This window comes from Dromiciops gliroides, chromosome 5 (genome assembly GCF_019393635.1).
Source record: "Dromiciops gliroides isolate mDroGli1 chromosome 5, mDroGli1.pri, whole genome shotgun sequence".
Lineage (NCBI taxonomy): Eukaryota > Metazoa > Chordata > Mammalia > Microbiotheria > Microbiotheriidae > Dromiciops > Dromiciops gliroides.
In genome coordinates this window covers 57102000-57129063 of record NC_057865.1, presented here as the reverse complement: position 1 = coordinate 57129063, position 27064 = coordinate 57102000, and the positions used below count along the sequence as shown (strand labels likewise).

Sequence of the window (27064 nt, the reverse complement as noted above, 5' to 3'; positions counted from 1 at the left end):
CACTCTGATATGTGGTAGGGATACAAGACAGAAAAATAGAATAGTCTCAAGGATCTTATATTCTAACTACATAAGAAAGTATTTTTGATATAAAAGATAAAAAAGATGATTTTATCCTAAAAGATCCAGACTGCCATCGTTGTTATGTTAAAGCTTAACTCCACATCTAACATTAACCTGCCAACAAATTTTAGGAAGTTGCCAGAGGACCTGAGTTTACATAATAATTTATGATTATTACCTATATAACCTTAGACACTAAACTACTCTGAGCCCAAAGTATCTCAGTTTTAAAGTAAGGAAGGCATTGGACAATCTGCTTTCCAAGGTCCTTTCTGCAGCTAAATCTATGAAACTATGATAATTTCTTGTACAATGAGGACAATAGTATAGGATCATAAAATTTATAGTTGTAAAGGTTTGCAGAGAATATCTCATTCAAATAAAGCCTTTCATTTTTACATGAGAGGCATTTCCAAATATACTCTTCCACATCTGCCCACCTATTTAGCCTGAAGTTGTTCATCTTTTCTGAGGTCAAACTTAGCCAATACACTTACATGGTATTCAGTTTTATTTTATTATCCTTTCTTGCCCATTGCTACATATATTACATAGATTATTTTTTTTAGTCCTGGTTAATTATTATGCATCAGTTTGTAAAAGCTGTCTCAGGTTCCTCTGAATAGTTCATATTGTTTCTTATCGTCAAGAAATATTTCATTACTTTCAGGTAATACAATTTATCAATTGATCCTCAATTCCCTTTCATATCTTTACTACTAAAGGCATAGGACTGCTGAGAATAGTCTGGCATTCAAGCAATTAATCATTAAAATACTTTTTTATTATTTGATGTCAGGAACTGCATGAGTTGGTAGGGGTACAAAGACAGAAATGAAGTAGTCCTTGAGCTCAAGGAGCTTAAATTCATCAGAAGAAAGAAAAAAAGAAAAAAAAATAAGAAAAAGAAGAGAAGAAGAAGACAAAGAAGATGAAGAAGATGAAAAAGATGAAGGAGAAGATGAAGGAGAAGAGGAAAAAGAAGAGGAAGGAGAAGAGGAAGGAGAAGAGGAAGAAGAGGAAGAAGAAGAAGAAGAAGAAGAGGAGAAGAAGAAAAAAGAAGAAGAAGAAGAGGAAGAAGAAGAAGAAGAAGAAGAGGAAGAAGAAGAAAAAGAAGAAGAGGAAGAAGAAGAAGAAGAAGAGGAGAAGAAGAAGAAGAAGAAGAGGAAGAAGAAGAAGAAGAAGAAGAAGAAGAAGAAGAAGAAGAAGAAGAAGAAGAAATGCATGTCAAGGTAAATACATGCAATAACTGTATGAGACATTTTTTTTCTCCTTGATGTTTTGTGTGTATATACCTAGCAACGAGATCTCTGGATCATAGGTCATGGATATTTCAGCTACTTTTTTCTTATAACTGCTTACTGGTTTCTAGAAGAGTTAGACCAAATCACAGGTAATTATTTCATATTTATTTTCATTTACATTTCTCTTATTATTGTGATTTGTAGTTTTTTTAATGATATGAGATTCTCCTCTGAGAAATTTGTTCACATATTTTGACTACTTATATAGTGGGGTATGACTTGTTTGTTGTACATATTTGTATTAATTCCCTTGACAATTTAGATATCAGCTCATTACCAGAAATGTCTGATGCAAAACAAAACAAAACCCATTTCTCATTCTTTCCTTCTTTACATTTTAGCTTCACTGATGTTGTTTCCTTAAAAAGCTTATCAAGTTCACATAGCTTGAAATCTATTTTATCTTTTGTGATCATCTCTGTCCCTTGTTTTGCTAAGAATTCTCCTCCCAGGCACAGTTGTGAGAAATGCCTCATTCCCTTTTGTTTACCAATTGTTAAAAGCACTATAGTATTTTCTATTCAAATAGGGGATCTTTTTGGAATTTATTGTGGTATGTGATACAGGTATAAGATCCTGATCTAATCCATTTTTTAAAGCTAGGCAAATTTCTAGTTTTTCCCATTGTCCCCATCAACAAGGAAATCTTTCCCTCAAGGTATTTATGTTGTTGAGTTTATGAAATCCAATCAACTCTTTGATTGTTACATGAAGAAACTGAAATTAAGGGAACATGAATATCTTATACAAAATTTCATATCCAGGAAGTAGTAGTGCCAAGATATGAATAGAGGTCTTTCAACTCTAAACTCAGTGGACTTTAGAAGAAAAAGAAATTTACATCTTCTATTCTATGATTCTGAAACACGTTGTGTTAATGTGTTTCTACCTGTTCATAGTTTGCCAAAGATTTTACACTCCTAGTGTGGTTTTTTTTAACTTAGTCTTCTAACTAAAAATGAGTTTGTCATTTGAATCTTACAATCAGTTGGGTTTCAGCCAAACACCTGAATATAATTTCACTGATACTGCTTTTCCTTCTTTTTTGTTCCCCTGAGATTTTAGAGCATTGCCAAAGGCAGCATATCATGGGATAACAACAACATTCATGCGCAGCGGGTGGCCATGAGCCACACAAAGATTGTAACACATACTCAAAAACAAGCAGAAAAAATACATAATGAAAATAAGCAATATAGAGTCAAAACCCACTATCTTTGGTTATCATAAATATTTGTGAAATGAGAACCTAAGTAAAACATGTGGATTCCTCTTAAACTTTATTCTACAGTTAATTGTGTTAGTGTTTTTTAAGGACTGGAAAGTTTTGCTTTTTTCCATATACAACATCGGGAATTCATTCAGCTCTTTCACCCCAATGATAATTATGCAAGTGGCCACCCATGCATGTTTAACCAAATAAGAGCTTCAGTCAGTTGGACAATTAGGGTCCCTTTCTTGCTATGGTCCCTGAGTGGTGTAGCTTACATCCATTCAAGTGCTTATCCAAGAAGAACTTCCAGGGGGAAGATATAATGGTGAAAATTCATTTATAGTGGGGTTTTTTTCCTCTGTCTTACCAGACATAGGCTTGCCTTTTTAAGATAGGATACCTGGGCATACTCTGCAGTCCCTTAAAAATAGCCAATTTTTCAGGGGGAGGGGAAAGACTTCTGACAGCTTTTAGATCCTTAGCCCAAGCAGCTCCAACAACAAGCCCAGGACTACATTTAAACTTCAAAAAGTGAAATATTTGCTTTAAGCTACATCTCTGGGGGGTGGGGGGAAGAGGCCTTCGTAAATTACAAGTAAAAAATCAAAAGCATAACACCTGCCCTACTTATCAGAAAGGGTTGTTGTGAAGATCAAAAGAAAAAAGCACAGAAAGAAAAATGGGCAAGTTACAGACACAGAAAATGACTGAAGAAATAAAGTAAAAAAGGGGGTGGGAGTGGGAGGGAAGCTGTTAGGTACAGAAGAAAAACCACTTCTGTTGGGTAGGAATTTTAGAGCTGTCAGGGTCATTTGACTGAACCCCAGAATTTTACAGATGAGGAAACTGAGAAACAGAAAAGTTAGTGACCTGCCTAATGCTGGATTATTTCCATCATCAACCTTCTCTTCTCTTCTCTTTCCCATGTGCTATAAACTTGTACAGAGAAGTGCAAGGCATTCTAAAAGGATCCTGGAGATTTATTTAGCTATTCTTGATGGGGGGTCTGCCTACTAGATGGGAAACTTTTAGTCTTTCACAATAAATTTTATCTCACTCTACCACAATAGCCATTCCAAGCCTTCTCTTCTTTCTTCAAGCATTCTACAATCCATACTTCTGCAGTCTTCTCACCAAAGGACTTCAATTCATTTTAATAAATCTGAAGCTATTCATTAACTCCCTCTTTTCCTCCATCCTACACTTTCTTTTCTTTTCTTTTCTTTTCTTTTCTTTTCTTTTCTTTTCTTTTCTTTTCTTTTCTTTTCTTTTCTTTTCTTTTCTTTTCTTTTCTTCTCTTTTTTTGGCCAGGCAATGAGGGTTAAGTGATTTGCTCAGGGTCACACAGCTAGTAAGTGTCAAGTGGCTGAGGCCAAATTTGAACTCAGTTCCTCCTGTATCCAGGGCCAGTGCTTTATCCACTGTGCCACCCAACTGTTCCGTCATTCTATACTTTTAAGCCATTTGACATTATTGTCCCTCCCTTGTCCTTCTTTGCTCCACTATCTAATAAAGAGGTAGCTGTTCTTCTCACCAAACCTACCCCTCTACTTATCTTACGCCTATCCCCTTCCATCTTCTAAAGCTATTTGCCCTTTCTATCATCACTGCTCGCCTTATCTTCAATTTATTTAAACACATTAGTTGCTTTCCCATTGTCTACAAACATATTTAGGTCCCTCTGCTAGCCTTCAAAATACCTTCATTTGACCCTAGTAAACACTATAGAAAAATTACAAAGTTGTCATCTGACATTACTGCTCCCATTCACTACCAAACTTTTAGAAACAGTTGTATAGAATCACCTCCCCCACTTCTTTTTCCCTTTACCCTCAATTCTTTTCTTTTTTTGACCGGGGGTAATGAGGGTTAAATGACTTGCCCAGGGTCACACAGGTAATGAGTGTCAAGTTTCTGAGGCTGTATTTGAACTCAGGCCCTCCAGAATCCAGGGCTAGTGCTTTATCCACTATGCCACCTAGTTGTTCCCTCCCCTCATTTCTCAATCCCCTGCTATTTTGATTTTTGGCTCCACCACTGACCTAGAACTGCTAACTCAAAGGATACCAATGGCCTCTTGATCAACAAATTCAGCCTTTTATCTTCTTGTTCCTTATTGACCTCTCTACAACATAGTACAGTAGAAGAACTGGAGTCAGACAATAGGAACTGGAATTCAGGCTTTGCTACCTTCTACATGTGTGACTCTGGAAAATTAGCCTCACCTCTCTGGGCTTCAGTCCTTATAGGTAAAATGAAACAGTTGAACTAGATAACTTCTAAGGTCCTATGACACTGGTAACCATTTATTCCTCCTGCATTCCCTCTCCTTCTTCAATTGTCAAAGTACTACATTCTGCTTGTTGAATTCTATGTATCCTAACCCTCATGTCAATCACTTCTCATAGATCATCACATATGTCCAATAGCCTGATGATGGATATTCTTTCTTTGGGTCATCTTTTCTCTCTGTACTCTCTTTCAGCGATCCTACCTATATACTTACCACTAATCATAATGCCTCAGGCTTTTGGATTATGTGAAGATGAAGAGTTTTCTAATTAGCTATGGATGTGGAAGAACTGGCCACTCAGGAGATGCTGAATCAGAATTGAGCAGGGCAGATGGTTCTGCTGCTGGGCTGCTGCTGCTCAACCAGACTTGGTACATCTTTCAGTTACTGGGTTCCCCACAGCATATGACAGTTCTGCTGAATGGGCCAATATACTAGAATCTTTAGCCTCCCTCTTTGATGGACAGGCAAAGTCTTCATCACTTTAACCTCTTGCTTACCTGTGTATTGCACAGATCATACAGATATCTATCCTGAGTGTTAAAGTGCTTCTCCTGACTCCAAGAGCAATGACACTTAACCTGGGAATAGCCAAAGCCTCTCCTATTTGACTTCCTCAGAGTCTGGGTTAGAAGATTCATCATCCCCAAGCAGTAATCATAAGAGGTCTAGCTTCTTCCATCTGACAATTTCTCTTGGTTCACAGTCAATTCCATCAGTGAGAGGTTCTACTTTACCTTATGGTGACTACCACATTACATTTCCCATGTTCCTACTGAGCCTTATTCAGATGAATGCCCAGGGACAAAGGGCTGGACTCACATATGCAGTTATTCAAGTTTCAGATTCTTTTTAAGATTTGAAATGCTTTCTTTTTCCTAAAATGGTTTTCTCTTGACATTTCAGTACCTCTATTTCTGTATCTTCCTTCAGGTAAAGGGGCACAGGATTACTTCTATATTATATATTAAATTTTCCCAATAGAAGGGGAGTTGTACAAGGGTAGAAATTGTTTCAATTTTTTCTTTGTATCATCAACCCCTATAATAGTACCTGGCATACAACTAGTTCTTAGTAAATATTTGCTGAATGAATAAATTATAGAGTGGAATGGAAGAAGGCACATAGCATGTTTAAAATGCTATTGTCCCCTTATTATGATTTGATCTTTCAAAGAACTTTTACACTGTTGATATAGCATACTTTTAAAAGATCCCTTTGTCTAGAGTAGGGGTTGGCCACTGGGCCAAATTCACCAGCTGCCTATATTTGTAAATAGAGTTTTATTGCATTTAAAAATGTAAAAACAATTTGTAGCTTAAGGGCTATACAAAAAACAAGTTGGAGCCAGATTTTGCCCATGCTTTGCCAAACAAAAATGGAGAGTCAGAGATCCTTAATCTGGATTTATATATTTCAGGGGGTACTGAGGCTGGATAGGTGGGAGAATATGTATTTATAATTTAGCATTTCCTTCCATCATGAGTATAATGAGAAGGGGTTCACAGGATTTGCCTGATTGCTAAAAGGGTGTATCATACATTCTTTCTCTTACACACACACACACACACACACACACACACACACACACAGGGAGAGAGACAGAGAGCTCCTAGTCAGTACTTTAGAAACTTTCAGGGAATGCATTTTTATTTTATAATAATTGAGCATTCATCAGATGATTTGCTTAAAGATGGAAAAATCCTCAAAAGACATCAAAACAGGAAGGCATGATGAATTTTGTTTGGTAGGGTTTTGGCTTAGAGATTTTCATATTTTTTTTCATATGGAAAACATTGGTAATTCAATTGTCATCAAAGATACTTATTTTCTAAATCCTCCTCCCTATTTATTTCACAAAAGAAAATCTATTGACACTTTCAAAATGAATCATAATTTAGAATTAGGTGTGATAAAAAAAACAGCACTGCATTTAAATGGTTGACTTAATTTGAATTGTTTCAAATGCTTATTTATACCTTCTTTGCATTAGTTATTCAAATGTGGAAGGGAAACCCTAGTAAGGTCAGGGCAAAGCAGTGACAGCACAGAACAATATTACTTACCACAAATGAAAGGGTTCTCATCTGAATTGTCAGCACAATCATCTATAAAATCACATAGATTATCCTTTGGAATGCAGTTCTTGTTAGCACACAGGAATTCCTCAGCAGTGCATTTTTTCTCTGAGATGATGAGAGGGGAACAATCTTGAAAGGTAATATCATCCACTGCTACATCTCCCATGTAACTGACACCACGTTTTGCCCTGAAGACAACCTACAAAGTAATGGAAAGATCCATTGAAGAGAGTAGTCATTCCACAAGCTCAGGGGCACACATGGACCAACATTGACATAGCTACCACATAGCAGGCTGACTCAATAAATTCAGAAATCTTGAGCCAGTTTATATCTAAATAGAGCAAAGTCTGGAAACATAAGAGATGAGTAAGTTGGTAGCAAGGGTAGACATCAATGCATCATTAGCAGTATTTCTACCCATGAGGGGAATAAGAGATAACTACTTTCTTATCTCCTAATTTTATCAGACCTGGAAATAAGAGACATGTAGAGTTGAGATGGCCAGTCATTAAGAACCTCATACACTAGGTAGTATGCTAATTACTGGTCATTTTCATACTTCACTGAAAGAAGAGAATTCTGAAAATCACAGCTTTAGAACAAGATGGGACTGTCCAAGCAACATACTTCCCTCTCCCTCAACTTTGAAGATGAGGAAGTTGAGGTTTAGACAAGGGATGTAGTTTTTGGAGACTTGCCGAAGGTAACACACAGCAACTGACAACTGCTCTGGATCGCCAAGTCATTAGTGTTCCACTGTACAATGCTGCCTCCCTAAGAGCTGTTTTCTTCTTTAATCTTTGTTCCTCATCTGCCTCCAAACATTCCTGTTCGGATGAGCAAAAGGTACCCAAACTAGCTACCAGGTTTTTATTTTTAATTGAGCACATTTTTTTTTATTTTACCAGATTCATTAAATGTAAAATGTTTATAAGTTTCCCCTGATCCATTTGGGTACCAAAAAACCATTTTATTGTTTCCTTTTTTTTGAAAGTAATGTACCTATTGTAGAAACCAAAAGCCTAAAAACAAAGAATAATGAGAAAGCCATAATAAGGATCAATACTGTATTTTCAGAGATCATAACTCAAGTTTGAAGCAAAGAAGCAAACCAAGGTGATGTGACAATTATGAAAATACTGTTTCAAAAATACAAAAATTCTCTTATTTTTACATTCCAATTTTTAAAATGAGGCTATTAGTTGTGTTTCTCTAACACTCCATCATAGCCCCCTGGGCACGAATAAACTTTCAACATAGAAGGTTTTCTTTCATTTTTTAGTGCATTTAAAACAATTGTCTATGAGCTCTAAAGAATAATGGACTGGCAAAGTTGTTTTGATTCTAACAATTTCTTTTGCACATCAGCTTTTTTCTTTTCTTCAGAAACATGATGACATTCCAACTTTAACCCAGTTGTCACAAGGCTTCTCATATTCACTTTCAACTTACATTTTCTGATGTGTTAAGAGATAGGTGTGCCAAATTTTTTGTTCCATTTTGTGCTCCCAACTGAGGTGTTTGTGTTTCAAGTACCCAACTAGTGGAATAATGTTACTACCTTTAAGTCTCTCACTACAGCAAGGAGATGAGTTAAACAGGTTTTCAATAATTTCAAATTTCAAAAAATTTTTAAAAGAGAAACACAACGCATTATTTTCTTTTAGAGGAGCTATCCAATAACAAAAGAAAACAACAATAAAAATAATAACCAAAAACAATACAGAAGACACAAGAGTCATCTATTCAAAGGAAAAATAAGGAAAGCTATAAATGTTTTATGCCTAGGAAAAATATCTGGAAGGAAAAATATCTGTCAATTATATATTTTTCCTCAATAAATAATGGTTGAACTGAGTCTATCTTTCAAAAAGAGCAATGTACATCTCTCTGTGTAATGATTTTTCAATAGGTTTGCTTTATTAATCATAATTTACTAAAATTGATATTAAAATTTATTTAAGAAAACTGGTGGAGTCTGAATGCTGATCAAAGCATACTTTATTTTTCTTGGGGGACTTTTTGTCTGTGTCTTCCTTCACACTATAACTAATATGCAAATATGTTTTGCATGACTGTATATGTACAACCTGTATCATATTGCTTTCCGCAGTGATTGGGGAGAGAAGAAAGACAATTTGGTACTCAAATTTTTTTTAAAATAATTTTTTAAAAATTATACATGTCATCAGAAAAAAAGATACCAAATTTAAAAGAAAAACTGCATTTATAAGCCATGGTAATATGCAAACTATCCAGTAGAGGAAGATATCCCCCAAAATAGAAGGTAAGCTGCCTCAGAGTTTTGACTGCTTTGTTTCTGACTTTCTATGCTCACATATAGTAGCTGGCACATAGTATTGACTTAGTATATGTTTACTGGGTTAAATTGAATACCATTGTGATCATTGGAGACCAGAAAGTAGCAGTTTGGTTTAAATAAAAAACAAAATTATATATACATATACATATATATATATATATATATATATATATATGTATGTATGTATAGGGAGAGAGATGGAAAGAAAGGGAGGAATGGAGGGAAGGAGAGGGGAAAGGGAAAGGAGAGATGGGAGAAGGTAGAGAGGAGGAGAAGAGAGAGAACACATAGGTAGTTAAAGAATTGAATATCCATAGATTTACCAACCAGATAGAGAGGGGTGAGGTGACAGAAAAATGTATGTGGGCATGAATTTAATTCAGAAAATGAAACAAACCTAAAATGAAAAGTATTTCTTTAACAAGAAACATTAACAATGAAAATAAATGGATTACAAACCTGAATATTGGACTGAATACCTAAAAACACCTCTACTCTTTTCCACTGGTCACCCTGCTGGCCAGTCTGTGCCCAAAGTGTGGATGTTACAGCACCATTCTGAATGAGTACCTAGGGGGAAAAATAATTGTCTATCAATAACACGCTGTAGTTTTTACCTTTCATATGCTTCATGTACTTTTTAAATCCCACCATCAAAGCTTCTTATAGAAGGAACTGAACCTATGCTTCCTTTGTATATCTGGCCCTGCTCCGTAAGAGTAATCATAATAAATCAGAATTATTATTATTATAGAAGGATTTAATGTTGCACAGCACTTTTATAAATAGTATCTTATGTTATCTTCATAATAAACTATTTAGATAAATGCTATTATTGTCCTCAGTTTATATGTAAGGAAACTGAGAAAGAGAGAAATTAAGTGACTCTCCCAGGATCCTATAACGAGTAAGTGTCTAAGGATAGGTAGGAATGCTGGGCTTCTGGATTCCATGTCCAATGTTCTAGCCACTGTGCCACATAGCTGCATAAATGCATATGGGAGTGCATGCTTTCTGAAAATAATCTTTCTAGATGGTGAATTTTTCAACCATTCATCAAGCATGAAGCCTTTTTAATGACATTTTGTAAGACTTTGGGATAGAATTCTACTTCTCAGGACTTAAATCACCATAAATATTAGAAATCAATGAGTTTAACATCTTTATTTTAAAAGTGAGGAAACTGAGTCTCAATGAGATTATATGCCTTCTCAATCTCACTAACAATTCAATTGTTAAATGAATAAATGAATGTGATGTGGTAGATTCTGGGTTTATCTGGTTCCTTGTTTCTTTTTCCCAAAAGGAGAATTCAGTTAAGTCTCAGGTGAAAGAGTAACATTAGTGCATTCGCTCAATGAGATAACAGAAATTTCTCTTTATGATGGCAAGAAAGGAGGCTTCAAGGGAACTACTGACAACCCTGGGAAAGAATAAGAGAAGTTAATGGCTCAAAATAATTGACTTAAGGGACCTCTAACTTATTCCTTTGGAACATTAGATTTTTGACATCCAAAAAAATCATTTTTGAATGGGCTGTGGAGATTTAGACTCTGGGAATAAAGCTAACTTTTATGGTTGCCACAATTATCTTTGTTTTTTAGAATAATTTCAAGATGTTTTCACAAAGCCAAACTTTCTGATAATCATGCAAAACATCATCTCTTGCAACTTAACTGTCATAGAATTCTTGGTCCATAAAATTCAAGTTAATTCAACATATCATCAAAGTCAGCAAAATACAATTTCTAACCAAGAACTAAAAAGCTTTTGTAAAGAGTCATTATTAGGAATGTAAAATTAATGCATCTGTCTTCCTTCCTCTGACTTCCACATTTTAAACAAAGCACTCAAGGGAAAAATATCAGAATCTACAAGAATTTAATATCTCATTATCCATGTACAAAAATGATTCTATTGTTGCTTATAGAATTAGCATTTTCATTGTTTTGCTATATTTGTTTCCCAGTTTCTGATATAGGTTGACACAGTGCATTCTACTAATATGACATTTTTCTCAGAGGAAATAACAGAACATGGAAAATATTACTAATTAATCTCATAATATCTATTGTTCATACAGGAAAGAGTTCAGACATTACCATTTTATAAAAAATGGGGACTAAAGATGAGAGATACAAGGTGACTTGCCCACATACAATTTCATACCAGTTTAAAAAGGAAATAATGAAGTCTACCTCTCTACCCACAAAACTGCTTTGTCTCTATTTTAGTTTATTTAAAACTCATACATTTTACTTGTATATTTTTTTGTAAAATTAGGAAGATCTTGGAAATTAAAGTTAAAGTTTCCATCTCATATGGCTGAGTATTAGCATGCTGAAGTGGAAGATTCCTTGGATTTTGAATCAGAGGACCTAGTTTTCCCTCCTGGCTCTTTCACTTACAACCTAATGACTTTAGGCAAGTCATTTGACCTCTTTCTCTTAGTTTCCTCATATGTAAAAATGGATTGGATGCATAACTTCTAAGGAGCCCTCTAGCCTTAAATCTACAATCCTAGTTTAAAAAATGGCATCCTTGTTGCTTTCTGTAATTCTTTTGTCAATTCTCCAAGTGAAGTTAAAGATGAGGTGAAGGAGAACAGAGAAAAGAGCAGATTGGGAATGGGGTGAGGAGAAAGAGAAAGAAGGGAAGAAAGGAGAGGAGGAAGAGGAGGAGGAAGAGGAAAGTGTGTGCGTGTGTGCATGTGTGTGCGTGTGCGTGTGCGTGTGCATGTGCGTGTGCGTGCGTGCGTGTGTGTGTGTGTGTGTGTTTAAAGGACTGTATGTTTTAGAAGTCCAACATTTTTTTGTCTGGCATTCTTTCCTGTTCCCTGAATCTTATGATGTCTCTTCATGACTTCTGAATTTACTATAAAAAAGAATTAAATTTTATGATGATACGATGTCATTCTTTAGGTAAAGCAAACTTTTTAATTAAGAAAATACAAATTAATATTAGCTATTATTTCTATGTTAGTTCACATTAATGTATCTAATTAATCAATCCTTTTCACACACAATGAATATTATTCTGAGAAAAGAATCTTTGTTTCTCTGTATCTGTTTATCTACCTATCTATCTATCAATTGATCGATCTAATATATAAATACTGTATCTATCCATCTACAAAGATAGATATGTAGATATAGACATATAGAAATAGCTATTTGAATGTTGATGGGGGTATAAAGGACAGATAAAGGAAAAGAATGAGCAATTGTTTTTGTAGTACAGGGCCCTTAGTCCCCACTGGGGCACCACACTGGGGACTATGAAGAACAGTGTAACCTTTAATAAAATATTTAGGTTGACAACAATCTTAAAGAATTTGTATTTCCAATTCTTCCCTTGGGCCAGACTGGTACCAGACTGGTGCCATCTCTCCATACCCTCCAGGCATACAGAATATGGGACAGGCCTGACTCTTTTTTAAAATACAAAGGTAGCTTTAGCAGTCTTTCGGCCTGAATGATTCTCTTTTTAAGAAAAATAAAAACTGGGAGATTTTCTTTCTGGAAGATTGCCTACACAGACAACTGGGAAGAAGAACAGGTTTAGGTTAGATGGAAAATCTTTTACCATGATGAAACATTACATTTGGCTTATGGAAACAGAATAATACGTTAAACCACCAAGTAAAATGATTATTTCTGAGGGCCTAAAAGAAAAACAAGATAAGCCTACGGGATATTATGTAGTAGTCCTAAAAATTAATAATCTGCTTTCTTTTTATCATTTTTCATGAGAATGTGTTTGGCTACTAAGTGATGACAATTGGTAGTAGTAATGGCAATAGTAGTTCTTCAGTGATAGAATCAATATCTACCAGGGTCTTCCTGGCCCCATGTAGGTTAAGCTAGTTCATTCCCTAAAAGGCAAGGAAGCTGTCTAACAATGTATTCAGCAGAAGGCACTTTAGGCACAGTTGGTGGCTTCCTGGTAATCTCAGGCTGGTCACCTAAAAACATAAAAGGTTTGTCCATGTGGACCTGGACCACTTGTACTTGAAATATGCCCAAAGGCCCCCAGTGTCACCAGGCTCTGCCTTCCTTATTCAATGTTTTCTGGTATAACCTGGAGAACAACCAAGTATTAGCCCCTATTCAATAACCTTGAAATACTATGGTTATGTTAACCTTTATTTAACTGTTGAATGACCTAGGAGTGTTTATCTTGGATCTAAACCACCAGGGGCCTAGTTGGAGAAATGTTATACCCAGACACATTCATTCTAGTTATAAAAGACATAGTTGAATCATTGAATTATGAAGTTTGTCCCAAGGACTATATAGCACTGTTGAAATCGCATTTGATTTCTTGTCACGCAACTTCAGTTCATATCCTGACTTTGCCACTTGCCACCAGTGTGACCTTGAACAAGTAACTTAATTTCTTTGAGCCTTGCTTCTGTTCTGTGTAAAGTGAGGGAATTACACCAGATCACAGGTGTTGACACAAGGTCCCCTACATTCTTGAGTGTACCTGAACCAGGTTAAAATATAATTGAGAAATGTTTAACAAAATAAACAAAAATACTCTAAAACATAATGTTGATATGTAATTTTTAAGTAAATATACAGCCTACAGGGATTTTTGTGGTGGTCCCTGTTCAAATTTGAGTTTGAACTCAATCCCTTTCCACTTTAAATCTATGGCCTCAGGTTGGGAGAAGCATGGAAACCTAGAATACTACAAGTCATCTACTCTAACCTCCTTATTTTTTATTTAAAGGAGGAGAAAACTAAGGAAGATGAATGGCCTACCTAGCCCTGTCTTATTCTCACAATCAGTCTTTGATGATCTTACTCTTGTGCTGTAGACCTACTTCAGATGGAGAAAGTCACACAACCAGGTTTAGTGGATTCACTAAATGGTTAAGTTATGAAGCAAATTAGTCAAGGTCATATATTGTTAGCTTACAGTAGGCCAGGATGAGCAGTCATGCCTTTCTTTCCTAAACGAGTGATCATTTTATTCCTGCACCCTGACACCTAAGGGTAGGTGGAATTAATAAAGATTGGCAGCAGCAGTACAAATAACATAGTGGCAATTTTGTGCAGATATGTGTGCTTCAAAGTGATTGGGGAGCTGATATTTGTCTAAACAGACCTAGAACGACCACTGGAGACGAGAACACTGCTGTAAAAATGAAACAACTAAGCCCGTATATGGTTTGGGCTTTGTATAGATCCATTTGACCACACTGAACTCAGAATTTTAATTTTGAAAACTGCCTGATATATCCCAAGAGTCAGATTGTCTTGCATGGAACTGTAACCTCTGAGAGGTCATAAAGGTCATAATTTGTGTAGAGACATTTACCTCTTCAGGTCTTACTCTTGCTAATTCTTTTCTCAATCATACCATATTGGAAGCGGTGAAGTGTTGATAATTGTTCATTTTCATTTATTAGCAGGCTGGATTTTAATAACCCTAAATTACTACAGGGTATGAATTTTCATAGAGCAATTTTTGGAAAATTCAATTGCAAAAGCAGTACCTGGAGAGAGCGAACTGTGGCTCCATTCATATGATTCCAAAATACTACCCTACATTTTGGCCCTGTGAGTGAAATAACCGGAGTGATGATGTCAGCTGTTTGACCAAACTTTCCATTTGAACTGTCTGCATACAGGTAATAGCCATCTGTGGTGTTTCTGTAGAGAGGAAGGATTTGTTTTGTTAGGAAAAAAGAAATCCTGAAATTAGCAGTAATATACTAATAGCATACTTGAAGGTTTTCATAGGACTTTTGTCATAATAACCTATTGAAATATGCATTGCAAATTATTATCCCCATTTTTTAGATTAAAAAAAAACACCTGAGGCCCAGAGAGGTGAAGTGCTCTGTCCATGACTATATACTTTATTAGCCTTGTGACCCTGGGCAAGTCACTTAATCCTATTTGCCTCAGTTTCCTCATCAACATTCAGTTTGGGTTGTCCAAAAGGCGAGTGGTGATGCAGGAATGTAGCACAGAAAAGCCTGGAGCTCTATATGCAGATCTCAGATTCATCTTTAGAGTGATAGTAACTGAGCTGATTGAGATGACAAGGTCACCAAGTGTGAAATATGCAGATGAAAGAGGAGGTTGCAAAGAGAACATTGGGGTACATCCATAATTAGGGTAAGGGACATGTATGATGATCCAGGAAAGGAGACTTAGGAGAGTTCAGAAAGATGGAAGAACCAAGAGGCAACAGTTCAGTTACTATCACTATGGAGATAAATCTGAGCTTTGTGTATATGGTTCCGGTGTATTAGCCAATTATGCACCAGGCACTAGGCTAGGCACTGGGGATACAAGTCCAAATAATGAAACAATCCTCATTCACATTAAGTTTGCATTTTATTGAGGGAAATAAATTTGTGTTCATGTATGTATGTATGTATGTATACACACACAAAGCAGTGCCAGTGTTTGTAAAGTCAATAAGTTTATACATAAGGTAATTTGGGAGGAAAGGTACTAGCTACTGGGAGGATTAGGACAGACTTCATGCAAGAGAGGTGTGTCACAAAGGGAGGGGAAAGAGATACTCTCTAAGATAGATAGAAGGAGGGAGTACATTCCAGGCATCTGAGATGAACTGAGATGAAGCCAGTTTGGCTGGGTTGCAGAATACAGGAAGGGAAGTAATGTCCAGTGAGATTAGAAAAACAGATTGGAGCCAGTTTGTGTAGGTCTTTAAAAGCTAAAGCAAAAAAAAAAAAACTTTTAATGAAGCAATATGAAGCTTTTAAGAGTTGTCAGTTGAACAGAAAAGTCATATGATCAGATCTGTACTTCTGGGAAATTTCTTTTGACAGCATTATAGACGATATATGCAGAGGGGAAAGAATTGAGGCAGGGAAAGCAATTAGGGAACTTGTTGTTAATAATCTAGGTGAGAGGTTATAAGGGCCTCTGAGAAAAGAGGTGTCAGAAATGGCAAAATTTGGCAACTGATAAGATGTATTGAGTGAGAGTTTGAGAAGTTGACAAATAGCATTAAAAAAGACCATCACATTTGTCAATTAAGAAATCAGTAGTAATTTTAGAGAGAGCATTTTCAGTTGAACAATGAGGTTAGAAGCTAAATTATAAAAAATTTAAGAGTGAAAGTGATGGGGCAGCTAGGTGGCACAGTAGATAAAATGTTGGCCCTGGATTCAGGAGGGCCTGAGTTCAAATCCGGACTCAGACACTTGACACATACTAGCTGTGAGACCCTGGGCAAGTCGCTTAACTCTCATTGCCCCACCAAAAAAAAAAAAAAAAAGAGTGAATGAGTGGAAAGGAATGGGAAGCAGGAAATACAGATGTGTGTCTGTGTGTGTGTGTATGTGTGTGTGTGAGAGAGAGAGACAGAGACAGAGACAGAGAGTGAGACAGAGAGAGGCAGAGAGAGGCAGAGAGAAACACAGAGAGAGAGCTTATCTCAAAGTACATGCAACATTCCACCCTAGTAGCCCTGACTCTTTCACCCTCACCTATTTATTGGTTAAGTGCTTCTTAAAACAACAAAGGGAAACCTATTTTCTTTCTCTTCTCCCACAAAAGAAAAAAAAAAGAGGAAAAAAAGAAAAAATTTCTAGTAACAAATACGCAAAGTCAAACATAAATTCCATCATGGACTGTGTGTGTGTGCAATAAATCTATTACTTCTCTGTCAAGAGGTAGATCATATATTTCATCATTAGTCATTTGAAATTATAGATAGTCCTTATAATCCTTAAAGTATTCAAAGTTGATTGTCCTTAAAATGTTGTTGTGGTATAAATTGTTCTGGCTCTGCTCATTTCTTTCTTTATCAGTTTATAAAGTCTTCAAATTTGTTTTCTAATGTTGTTATTTTGTATAAATTATTTTTCTTGTTATGCTTATTTAACTCTGTATCTGCTCATAAAAGTCCTTCCATGCTTCTGAATATATTTCTCTTAATTCTTATGGGACAATATATTTGTCACATCCAAATAGCACAATTTATTTAGTAGCTATTCATAACTTATGAGCATACTTTTAGTTTCTAGGGGTTTTTTCTACCATAAAAAGAGCTGCTTTAAAGATTTTTTTCATAGGATAAATATTTTTTCCAAGGACCTTCTTATCTTCTTTTGATTTGGCTGAGGGGGGGTAAGGGGGGTTGGGGGTAGAGAGAATATGAAATAAACAACTAGCAATGGGATAGCCTGGTCAAAGGTCATTACAATATTTACTAAATTGTGGGAACGTAACTCTAAATTGCTTTCCAGAATGGTTGCACCCATTCACAAGTCCACCAAAAACACATTAATGAGCCATGGCCTTTCCAATATTCAGTTTTCCTTTTTGGTCATCTCTGTCAAGAAGATTGGAGTGAAATGGCATCTCAGACATGACTGAGCATCCATTTTTCTACTTAGTAGTTGGACCATTTAAAAAATATGGCTATAGATAAACAAAAAAAAAAAAGTGAATAATCTCAAGAGAAATAATGGAAAGGGGGAATAAAGGGGTCTTAGTAATGCCAGATTTCAAGTCTGCTCTAAACAATTTGGGGTTGGTTTAAAAATTGAGAGATTAATCAATGGAATAGATTAGGTAAACAACATACTGTAACGATTAGAATAACGCCACCTGCTGGATACTTACTGTAGAAGAGTTCTGCCCATGAAGGGAAGGTCTTTGAGGGCAAGACCAGGCATCAGGAAGTGACGCAGACTAGTGGGAGGAGGAAGGAAGAGACTGGCACTCAGTCTCGGTCTTTTCCTGAGGACACTGGCGGAGAAGGGAGCTAGAAATGTGCTCTCCCTTTAATAGATAGGAATCTAGGCCTTTCTCTCTCTCTTTACCAAATTCTTATTCTCCTTAATAAATACTTAAAAGTCTAACTCTTGCTAAAGCTTATAATTTATTGGCGACCACTCATTGGATATTTTAGACAGACTAGCTAGAATTTTAGCCCTTAACAGATGGCTGACCACGAAGAGGAAAGCTAAACCTCAGTCTTCTTCTGATCTTCTGGTTGGGTAAGAAATTTTCTCTACCCTCTCCCTTTATCTGCTACATACTGGTGTACTGGCTGTGTTTTCCCTTTAAATTTTTTCAAATGGACCTTTTAAACTCCCTAATTACCCTATTTTTGATTTTAGTCTGTTTAACCAGACAAATGGGAGATAAGATCATGTTAATGCTTTGTTTTTGTGGATTTTCTATTTTTCTTTTTATTTTTGTTAGAAGAGCCAGCAACTTACTCACACAAGGAAATATCTCTCCCTCTCCCAACCATGCTTTTTCAGAGAAACCTGAAGAGATTCCCCGCAGCTTTTCCCAGTTCTAACAGTAATTGTTGCTTTAATTTTGCATGCCTGGAGGCAATGACCCACCCTCTAGAAGCTTTTAATCCCCTAGCACCTGGAGGCAAAGTGGGGGAAGAGGAATCCAGGCCTGAGTTCAAAATCAAGTCTGATTCAAATTGCTCTGGTCCCTCCCCTACTCTCCAGACCCCACCCTCTATTCCTCCTATGGCCAAGCCCATTGCTTCCCCTGCCTGGAAAGTCCAGAGATCTAATGCTCATGCCCAACTTTCTCTAACTACATTTGCAGCTTCAGGCTCAGCCCTTCCCCAGCCTGGCTGTGCTTCTGAGACAACCTTAGAAAGCCCTTTAAATTCCAGATATGCTCGTTTTGTTCATAATTTTGCTAACCTGCTTTTGTCTTTAATTAGTAATCTTATAAAGCATTTGTATGGTGAAAAGACTGACAGACAATATAGAGGGGTTAAAGAAGAAAAACTTAAGCTGAATAAGAATGACAATCATCACCATAGTTCAAGACTCCGTTTCTTTTGCCATGGAAGGGTATATATTGTACAGAAATGTAGAAGTAAGCAGCAAGGTATTGATATGAGTATTGGGGATTTTAGATACCGGAATCAAAAGTGTTCTGAATTCATTCAGAGTATTAATGTCAGTTCAGAGGTTACATAGGATTTCTATGCTATTACATATACATTTTGAAATTAATGGTATGGGTTTATTTTCATAGAGATTTTCCTGCTTTTGAGATTGTGTTTTATACTTAGTTTTTAAAACAAGGAGAATATTTGTAAAAGCTTTTTATAGTCATGTGATCAGGTTTATATTTTATAATACTCTTGTTAATATTAAGTTCATATTCATTTAGATTTCCTTAGTTTGAATTTCATTGTCTTTTATTGTTCCATGTGTATTTTCTTCTATTCATTTGTCTATCTAATTTTGAAACATTGCAAGATGGTTTTGATTTTATTATACAATGTTAATTCTAGGAGTATTGTGCTCCCATATTCTGAGTTATTTGGTTTTGTTATTTTTTTTTCTCAACTGTGTAACGATTGGAATAACGCCACCTGCTGGATACTTACTGTAGAAGAGTTCTGCCCATGAAGGGAAGGTCTTTGAGGGCAAGACCAGGAGTCTTTTCTTCAGGAGTCAGGAAGTGACGCGGACTAGTGGGAGGAGGAAGGAAGAGACTGGCGCTCAGTCTCGCGCTCTTTTTCATCTGGACTCTGGTGGAGAGCGGAGCTAGAAATGTGCTCTCCCTTTAATAGATAGGAATCTAGGCCTTTCTCTCTCTTTACCAAATTCTTATTCTCCTTAATAAATGCTTAAAAGTCTAACTCTTGCTAAAGCTTATAATTTATTGGCGACCACTCATTAAATATTTTAGACAGTTTAGCTAGAATTTTAACCCTTAAACAGATGGCTGACCACGAAGAGGAAAGCTAACCCTCAGTCTTCTTCTGATCTGCTGGTTGGGTAAGAAATTTTCCCTCCCTCTCCCTTTAACTGCTAAGTACTGGTGTACTGGCTGTGTTTTCCTTTAAATTTTTTCGAATGGACCTTTTAAACTCCCTAATTATCCTATTTTTGATTTTAGTCTGTTTAACCAGACAAATGGGAGATAAGATCATGTTAATGCTTTGTTTTTGTGGATTTTCTATTTTTCTTTTTATTTTTGTTAAAAGAGCCAGCAACTTACTCACACAAGGAAATATCACTCCCTCTCCCAACCATGCTTTTTCAGAGAAACCTGAAGAGATTCCTGCAGCTTTTCCCAATTCTAACACTAATTGTTGCTCTAATTTTGCATGCCTGGAGGCAATGACCCACCCTCTAGAAGTTTTTAATCCCCTAGCACCTGGAGGCAAAGTGGGGGAAGAGGAATCCAGGCCTGAGTTCAAAATCAAGTCTGATTCAAATTGTGCTGGTCCCTCCCCTCCTCTCCAGACCCCACCCTCTACTCCCCCCATGGCCAAGCCCATAGCTTCCCCTGCCTGGGAAGTCCAGAGATCTGATGCGCATGCTCAACTTTTTCTACCTGCATTTGCAGCTTCAGGCTCAGCCCTTCCCCGGCCTGGCTGTGCTTTTGAGACAATCTTAGAAAACTCTTTAAATTCCAGATATGCTTGTTTTGTTCATAATTTTGCTAACCTGCTTTTGTCTTTCATTAGTAATCTTATAAAGCATTTGTATGGTGAAAAGACTGACAGACAATATAAAGGGGTTAAAGAAGAAAAACTTAAGCTGAATAAGAATGACAACCATCAACATAGTTCAAGACTCTGCTTCTTTTGCCATGGAAGGGTACATATTTTACAGAAATGTAGAAGTAAGCAGCAAGGTATTGATATGAGTATTGGGGATTTTAGATATCGGAATCAAAAGTGTTCTGAATTCACTCAGAGTAATAGTATCAGTTCAGAGGTTACATAGGATTTCTATGCTATTACATATGCATTTTGAAATTAATGGTATAGGTTTATTTTCATAGAGATTTTAATGCTTTTGAGATTGTGTCTTATACTTAGTTTCTAAAACAAGGAGAATATTTGTAAAAGCTTTTTATAGTCATGTGATCAAGTTTATATTTTGTAATACTCTTATTAATATTAAGTTCATATTCATTTAGATTTCCTTAGTTTGAATTTCACTGTATTTTATTGTTCCATGTGTATTTTCTTCTATTCATTTGTCTATCTAATTTTGAAACATTGCAAGATGGTTTTGATTTTATTATACAATGTTAATTCTAGGAGTATTGTGCTCCCATATTCTGAGTTGTTTGTTTTTGTTATTTTTTCTCAACTGATTATTTGATCAAACTCTTTAAAGCATTTCCTTGGCAAATTGGTTGCCATGGCAAGTGTAAATTGATTCTAGAAGTATTATTTTTGATAAGCACATTCCAAAAAAAAAAAGAGGGGAACATTTGTAAAAGTTTTCTTTTTTCAAAAAAAAAGTTTTCTTTGAGATTCTGTTGTGCTTTAACTTGTATTTAAATATGTTCAGATTTTTCAAAAAAGTAATTGTATACTAAGTTAAAAAAAGGGGTATTATTTGAAATTGTTGCATAATTATATATTGTGTTCTGAGTCAAGATGTATTCACATTTTTTGCAATCATTTATTATCCTCAATTTTTAAATCCATATGAGACTTGGATTATGGGAACTTATCATTTAAGACATTAATTGCCTTTATTCTGAGTTATCAGATGCCAGTTGGCCAAGATGCCATCCAATCACAAGAGGAATACATGCAAGAGCAGACACTGAACTGTCACATGAGGGGAGACATGCATGAAGTCAAGGTATGGCCGAGGGAACGGCTTTTGACTAATGTTGAGGTTGGATTCTCTTGGTTTAATATTTTATTTTATTTTTCCCCACAATATTGTACAGATGGCTGGAAGTATTGATCCCACCCATCTCACTTCTACACCTGGCTTCTATGCTCCCTCCTATATGCCTGATGCCATGGACCATCTCAATCCCATGCATCTGATTAAGTCTGACTCAGTTTCCTCCAATATGTTCGGTGGCATGGACATATATTCCATCCACCTATTTTAAGCCTGGCATACTGCATGGGCAGTACATATTGCTCAAGTGTGGGAATGCTCATATCCCATCATTTCTCTGTTCTTTTATGGTAACTCCCATAATTATCTCAGGTGTCATGATAAATACAGTGTTGAATTTGGCCTTGACACCTGTTACCAATTATATTAGATTTTCTAATTTCTCATAATGGCATGAGGATAATTAGGCAGATGATGCAAAAAGTGATGAAACAAAGATAAAAATTATTTTTAAAAATTAATATCACAGCAATTGTCTTCTCAGTAATATTATAATTTTAAAGAATGTTTCAATTTTGTTTTATTATATGTTTCATGTGTAACAACTAAGATTCTGAATTCCCTTAGACATGTTTTTGAGAACTTTCATTGTTTGATTTGATTATTGATAAAGCTATTTTAAAGTTGTGTTAAGCTCAATTTTGTAGGAAATTTTCCTGGCTGATTACCAGCATCCATACCTCAACCCCTGAAAAGACTTCCATTCCACGACTACACCTAGAGGACATCTGAGAAAAGACTTTCAGAGACTTTAAATGAACAGTTTTGATTTGTTGTTTTTGTTGTTGTTTTTCTCTTTCTGTTATAATATACACCATCTGTAACATGTATTCTCTGCAGAGGCCCTCCCTTTGCAAGACTAATGTCAAAGCGTCGGTTCATGAGGACAAAAAAAAAAAAAATCGCCCCTCTGAACAAAACTTTCCTCTCTTCCTTTTCTATATTGTTGTTCACATATTATTAGTTAGCAATAGTTATTATATTCTTTTTACTGTTCCGTCAAGGAAACATTTTGTTTCTTGAGGAACAACAGGGGGGACTGTAACGATTGGAATAACGCCACCTGCTGGATACTTACTGTAGAAGAGTTCTGCCCATGAAGGGAAGGTCTTTGAGGGCAAGACCAGGAGTCTTTTCTTCAGGAGTCAGGAAGTGACGCGGACTAGTGGGAGGAGGAAGGAAGAGACTGGCGCTCAGTCTCGCGCTCTTTTTCATCTGGACTCTGGTGGAGAGCGGAGCTAGAAATGTGCTCTCCCTTTAATAGATAGGAATCTAGGCCTTTCTCTCTCTTTACCAAATTCTTATTCTCCTTAATAAATGCATAAAAGTCTAACTCTTGCTAAAGCTTATAATTTATTGGCGACCACTCATTAAATATTTTAGACAGTTTAGCTAGAATTTTAACCCTTAAACAACTGATTATTTGATCAAACTCTTTAAAGCATTTCCCTGGCAAATTGGTTGCCATGGCAAGTGTAAAGAAGTATTATTTTTGATAAGCATATTCCAAAAAAAAAGAGAGAGAGAGAGGAACATTTGTAAAAGTTTTCTATTTTCAAAAAAAAAAAGTTTTGAGATTGTGTTGTGCTTTAACTTGTATTTAAATGTTTCAATTTTTCACAAAAGTAATTGTATACTAAGTAAAAAAAAAGATATTATTTGAAATTGTTGCATAACTATATATTGTGTTCTGAGTCAAGATGTATTCACATTTTTTGCAATCATTTATTATCCTCAATTTTTAAATCCATATGAGACTTGGATTATGGGAACTTATCATTTAAGACACTAATTACCTTTATTCTGAGTTATCAGATGCCAGTTGGCCAAGATGCCATCCAATCACAAGAGGAATACATGCAAGAGCAGACACTGAACTGTCACATGAGGGGAGACATGCATGAAGTCAAGGTATGGCCGAGGGAACGGCTTTTGACAAATGTTGAGGTTGGATTCTTTTGGTTTAATATTTTATTTTCTTTTTCCCCACAATATTGTACAGATGGCTGGAAGTATTGATCCCACCCATCTCACTTCTACACCTGGCTTCTATGCTCCCTCCTATATGCCTGATGCCATGGACCATCTCAATCCCATGCATCTGATTAAGTCTGACTCAGTTTCTTCCAATATGTTCGGTGGCATGGACATATATTCCATCCACCTATTTTAAGCCTGGCATACTGTATGGGCAGTACATATTGCTCAAGTGTGGGAATGCTCATATCCCATCATTTCTCTGTTCTTTTATGGTAATCCCCATAATTATCTCAGGTGTCATGATAAATACAGTGTTGAATTTGGCCTTGACACCTGTTACCAATTATATTAGATTTTTTAATTTCTCATAATGGCATGAGGATAATTAGGCAGATGATGCAAAAAGTGATGAAACAAAGATAAAAAATTATTTTTAATAATTAATATCGCAGCAATTGTCTTCTTAATTACCCTCCATAAGGGGGGGACTATAGTAATATTATAATTTTAAAGAATGGTTCAATTTTTGTTTTATTATATGTTTCATGTGTAACAACTAAGATTCTGAATTCCCTTAGACATGTTTTTGAGAACTTTCATTGTTGGATTTGATTATTGACAAAGCTATTTTAAAGTTGTGTTAAGCTCAATTTTGTAGGAAATTTTCCTGGCTGATTACCAGCATCCACACATCAACCCCTGAAAAGACTTCCATTCTACGACTACACCTAGAGGACATCTGAGAAAAGACTTTCAGAGACTTTAAATGAACAGTTTTGATTTGTTGTTTTTGTTGTTTTTTTCTCTTTCTGTTATAATATACACCATCTGTAACATGTATTCTCTGCAGAAGCCCTCCCTTTGCAAGACTAATGTCAAAGCGTCGGTTCATGAGGACAAAAAAAAATCACTCCTCTGGACAAAACTTTCCTCTCTTCCTTTTCTATATTGTTGTTCACATATTATTAGTTAGCAATAGTTATCATATTGTTTTTACTGTTCCGTCAAGGAAACATTTTGTTTCTTGAGGAACAACAGGGGGGACTGTAACGATTGGAATAACGCCACCTGCTGGATACTTACTGTAGAAGAGTTCTGCCCATGAAGCGAAGGTCTTTGAGGGCAAGACCAGGCATCAGGAAGTGACGCAGACTACTGGGAGGAGGAAGGAAGAGACTGGCGCTCAGTCTCAGTCTTTTCCTGAGGACGCTGGCAGAGAAGGGAGCTAGAAATGTGCTCTCCCTTTAATAGATAGGAATCTAGGCCTTTCTCTCTCTCTTTACCAAATTCTTATTCTCCTTAATAAATACTTAAAAGTCTAACTCTTGCTAAAGCTTATAATTTATTGGCGACCACTCATTAGATATTTTAGACAGACTAGCTAGAATTTTAGCCCTTAACAATACAGAAATACATTGTCTAGGAGTTCTGTTTGATAAAAACAAAAACTTCAGGTTCTAGGATGTAGATTCACTATTCATTTTTTTTTAAATGCTGAGAATATTGACACAACTATAGAAGAAATTAGATTTATGCCAATACTTCACTCCTTATACTAAGATACACTCCAAATGGGAAGATGGCTTAGATTTTAAAAAGCCATATTGTAGACATATTAAGTAAAGATGGATATGATTTAGTATCAAATATATCAACAGAAGAAAATTCATGGCCAAAAAAGAGAAAGGATCAGAAAAGATAAAATTGATCATTTTAACTACATGAAGTTTTAAAAGTTTTTTGTTTCCAAAAATTTAATAACACTAATAATAAAAGGGAAATATGTAACAGTGAGCAATAAATCTTTGGAATAGTTTTTCTGATTCAAGTCTTATTTCTAAGATATGTAAGGAATTGATTCTAATTTATAAAAATAAAGTCCATTTCCCAATTAATAAATGATCTAAGAATATGCACAAGTGGTATTCAAGTATAAACTGTTTTTTGTTTGTTTGTTTTCCAAGAAGCTTTGCAGAGAAAGTGAGGAGAGATATGGGATCACAGCTAACAAAGATGATAGGACCTAGAGAGAGTATTTTTTTAATGTTGGGGGATATTTAGGTGTGTTTCTGGATTGAAGGGAGGGAGTCAGTAGACAGGCAAAAAAATTAAAAATTTATAGATAAAGGGAATAATGATAAAGGGGGCAGTCTTCTGAAGGAGATGGGAGGGTATAGCTTCTAGGTAACATATAATGGGAATGACTTTGGTGAAGGAAAAAGAATCCTCTTTGGAGTCTGGAGTAGAAGAGGATAGAGGGATCTGGTACCAAGTATTTGTGACAGAAAGAAAGAGAATGAAGAGGAAGGTCACAACGAATGGTCTTGATTTTCTCATTAAAATGAATGCCAAGCTCCTAAGTAGGGAGAGCAGAGACAGAAATCATTGTGGGAGGCCTGAGAGAGGAAGAGAAGGTTTGAACAACCACTGTGGTGAGTGTAATAGAGAATCAATTAGCCAAGGGTCAGTTGAAATTAGATTACATAAATATGTACTGTCCCTACTCAGCAGGGTTATGGCTTCCTCCAACTTCTTTCAGTCATATGTGAATAGGAAAAGACATAGGGTATAATATAGGATAGAGGTTCATTCATATTTTATAGATGGTATAGAAATCTCCATCTCATCAGTTATCAAGAATGCTGAACTGGCTGAAACTACCATAGCCTATTGTAGTTTCTTTGGCCACCACAGAATATTGCCAGTGCTATTTATCACATTCGAATGACACTCTTTCTCGCTCTTGCTCTCGCTCTCTCATTTCTTTTTTTAAATGCAGCATAGAAACAATGAAGGATAGCTCTGTGAGAGCAAGAACTATATATCTTCTCCAAGGTTTAATAAAGTTACTTAGAGGTCAATTAATACATTCTTATTGAATGAGTGAATAAATGAAGCAAATCAAAATAGGTAGTAGATGACATGGGAAAAGAAGTAGGCCTACTTTAGAAAAGTGTTACAACTCATCCTTGGTCAGGTCAAATGATTTAACATCAGAAATTGCAGAAATTGGCATTTTTTTGTCAGTGGAAATGACATTTAAAAAGAATTATTTTTCTAGGCCATGGGAACAGCATGGTAGACAAGACATTTCTCTGATCCCTATAACCTCTCGAACCTCTCCAAAACAGAAATCATACACCAAAAAGAAA

General features: G+C 35.9%; 1 protein-coding gene across 1 annotated transcript in view; it reads right to left on the bottom strand.

The window, feature by feature from the left end:
• MALRD1 (MAM and LDL receptor class A domain containing 1) overlaps window positions 1-27064 on the bottom strand; it is a 910872-nt gene that overhangs the window by 514567 nt on the left and 369241 nt on the right. Inside the window, 3 exon segments of the mRNA XM_043967510.1 lie at window positions 6940-7153; window positions 9740-9850; window positions 14787-14943. Coding sequence (XP_043823445.1) covers window positions 6940-7153; window positions 9740-9850; window positions 14787-14943 — 482 coding nt within the window.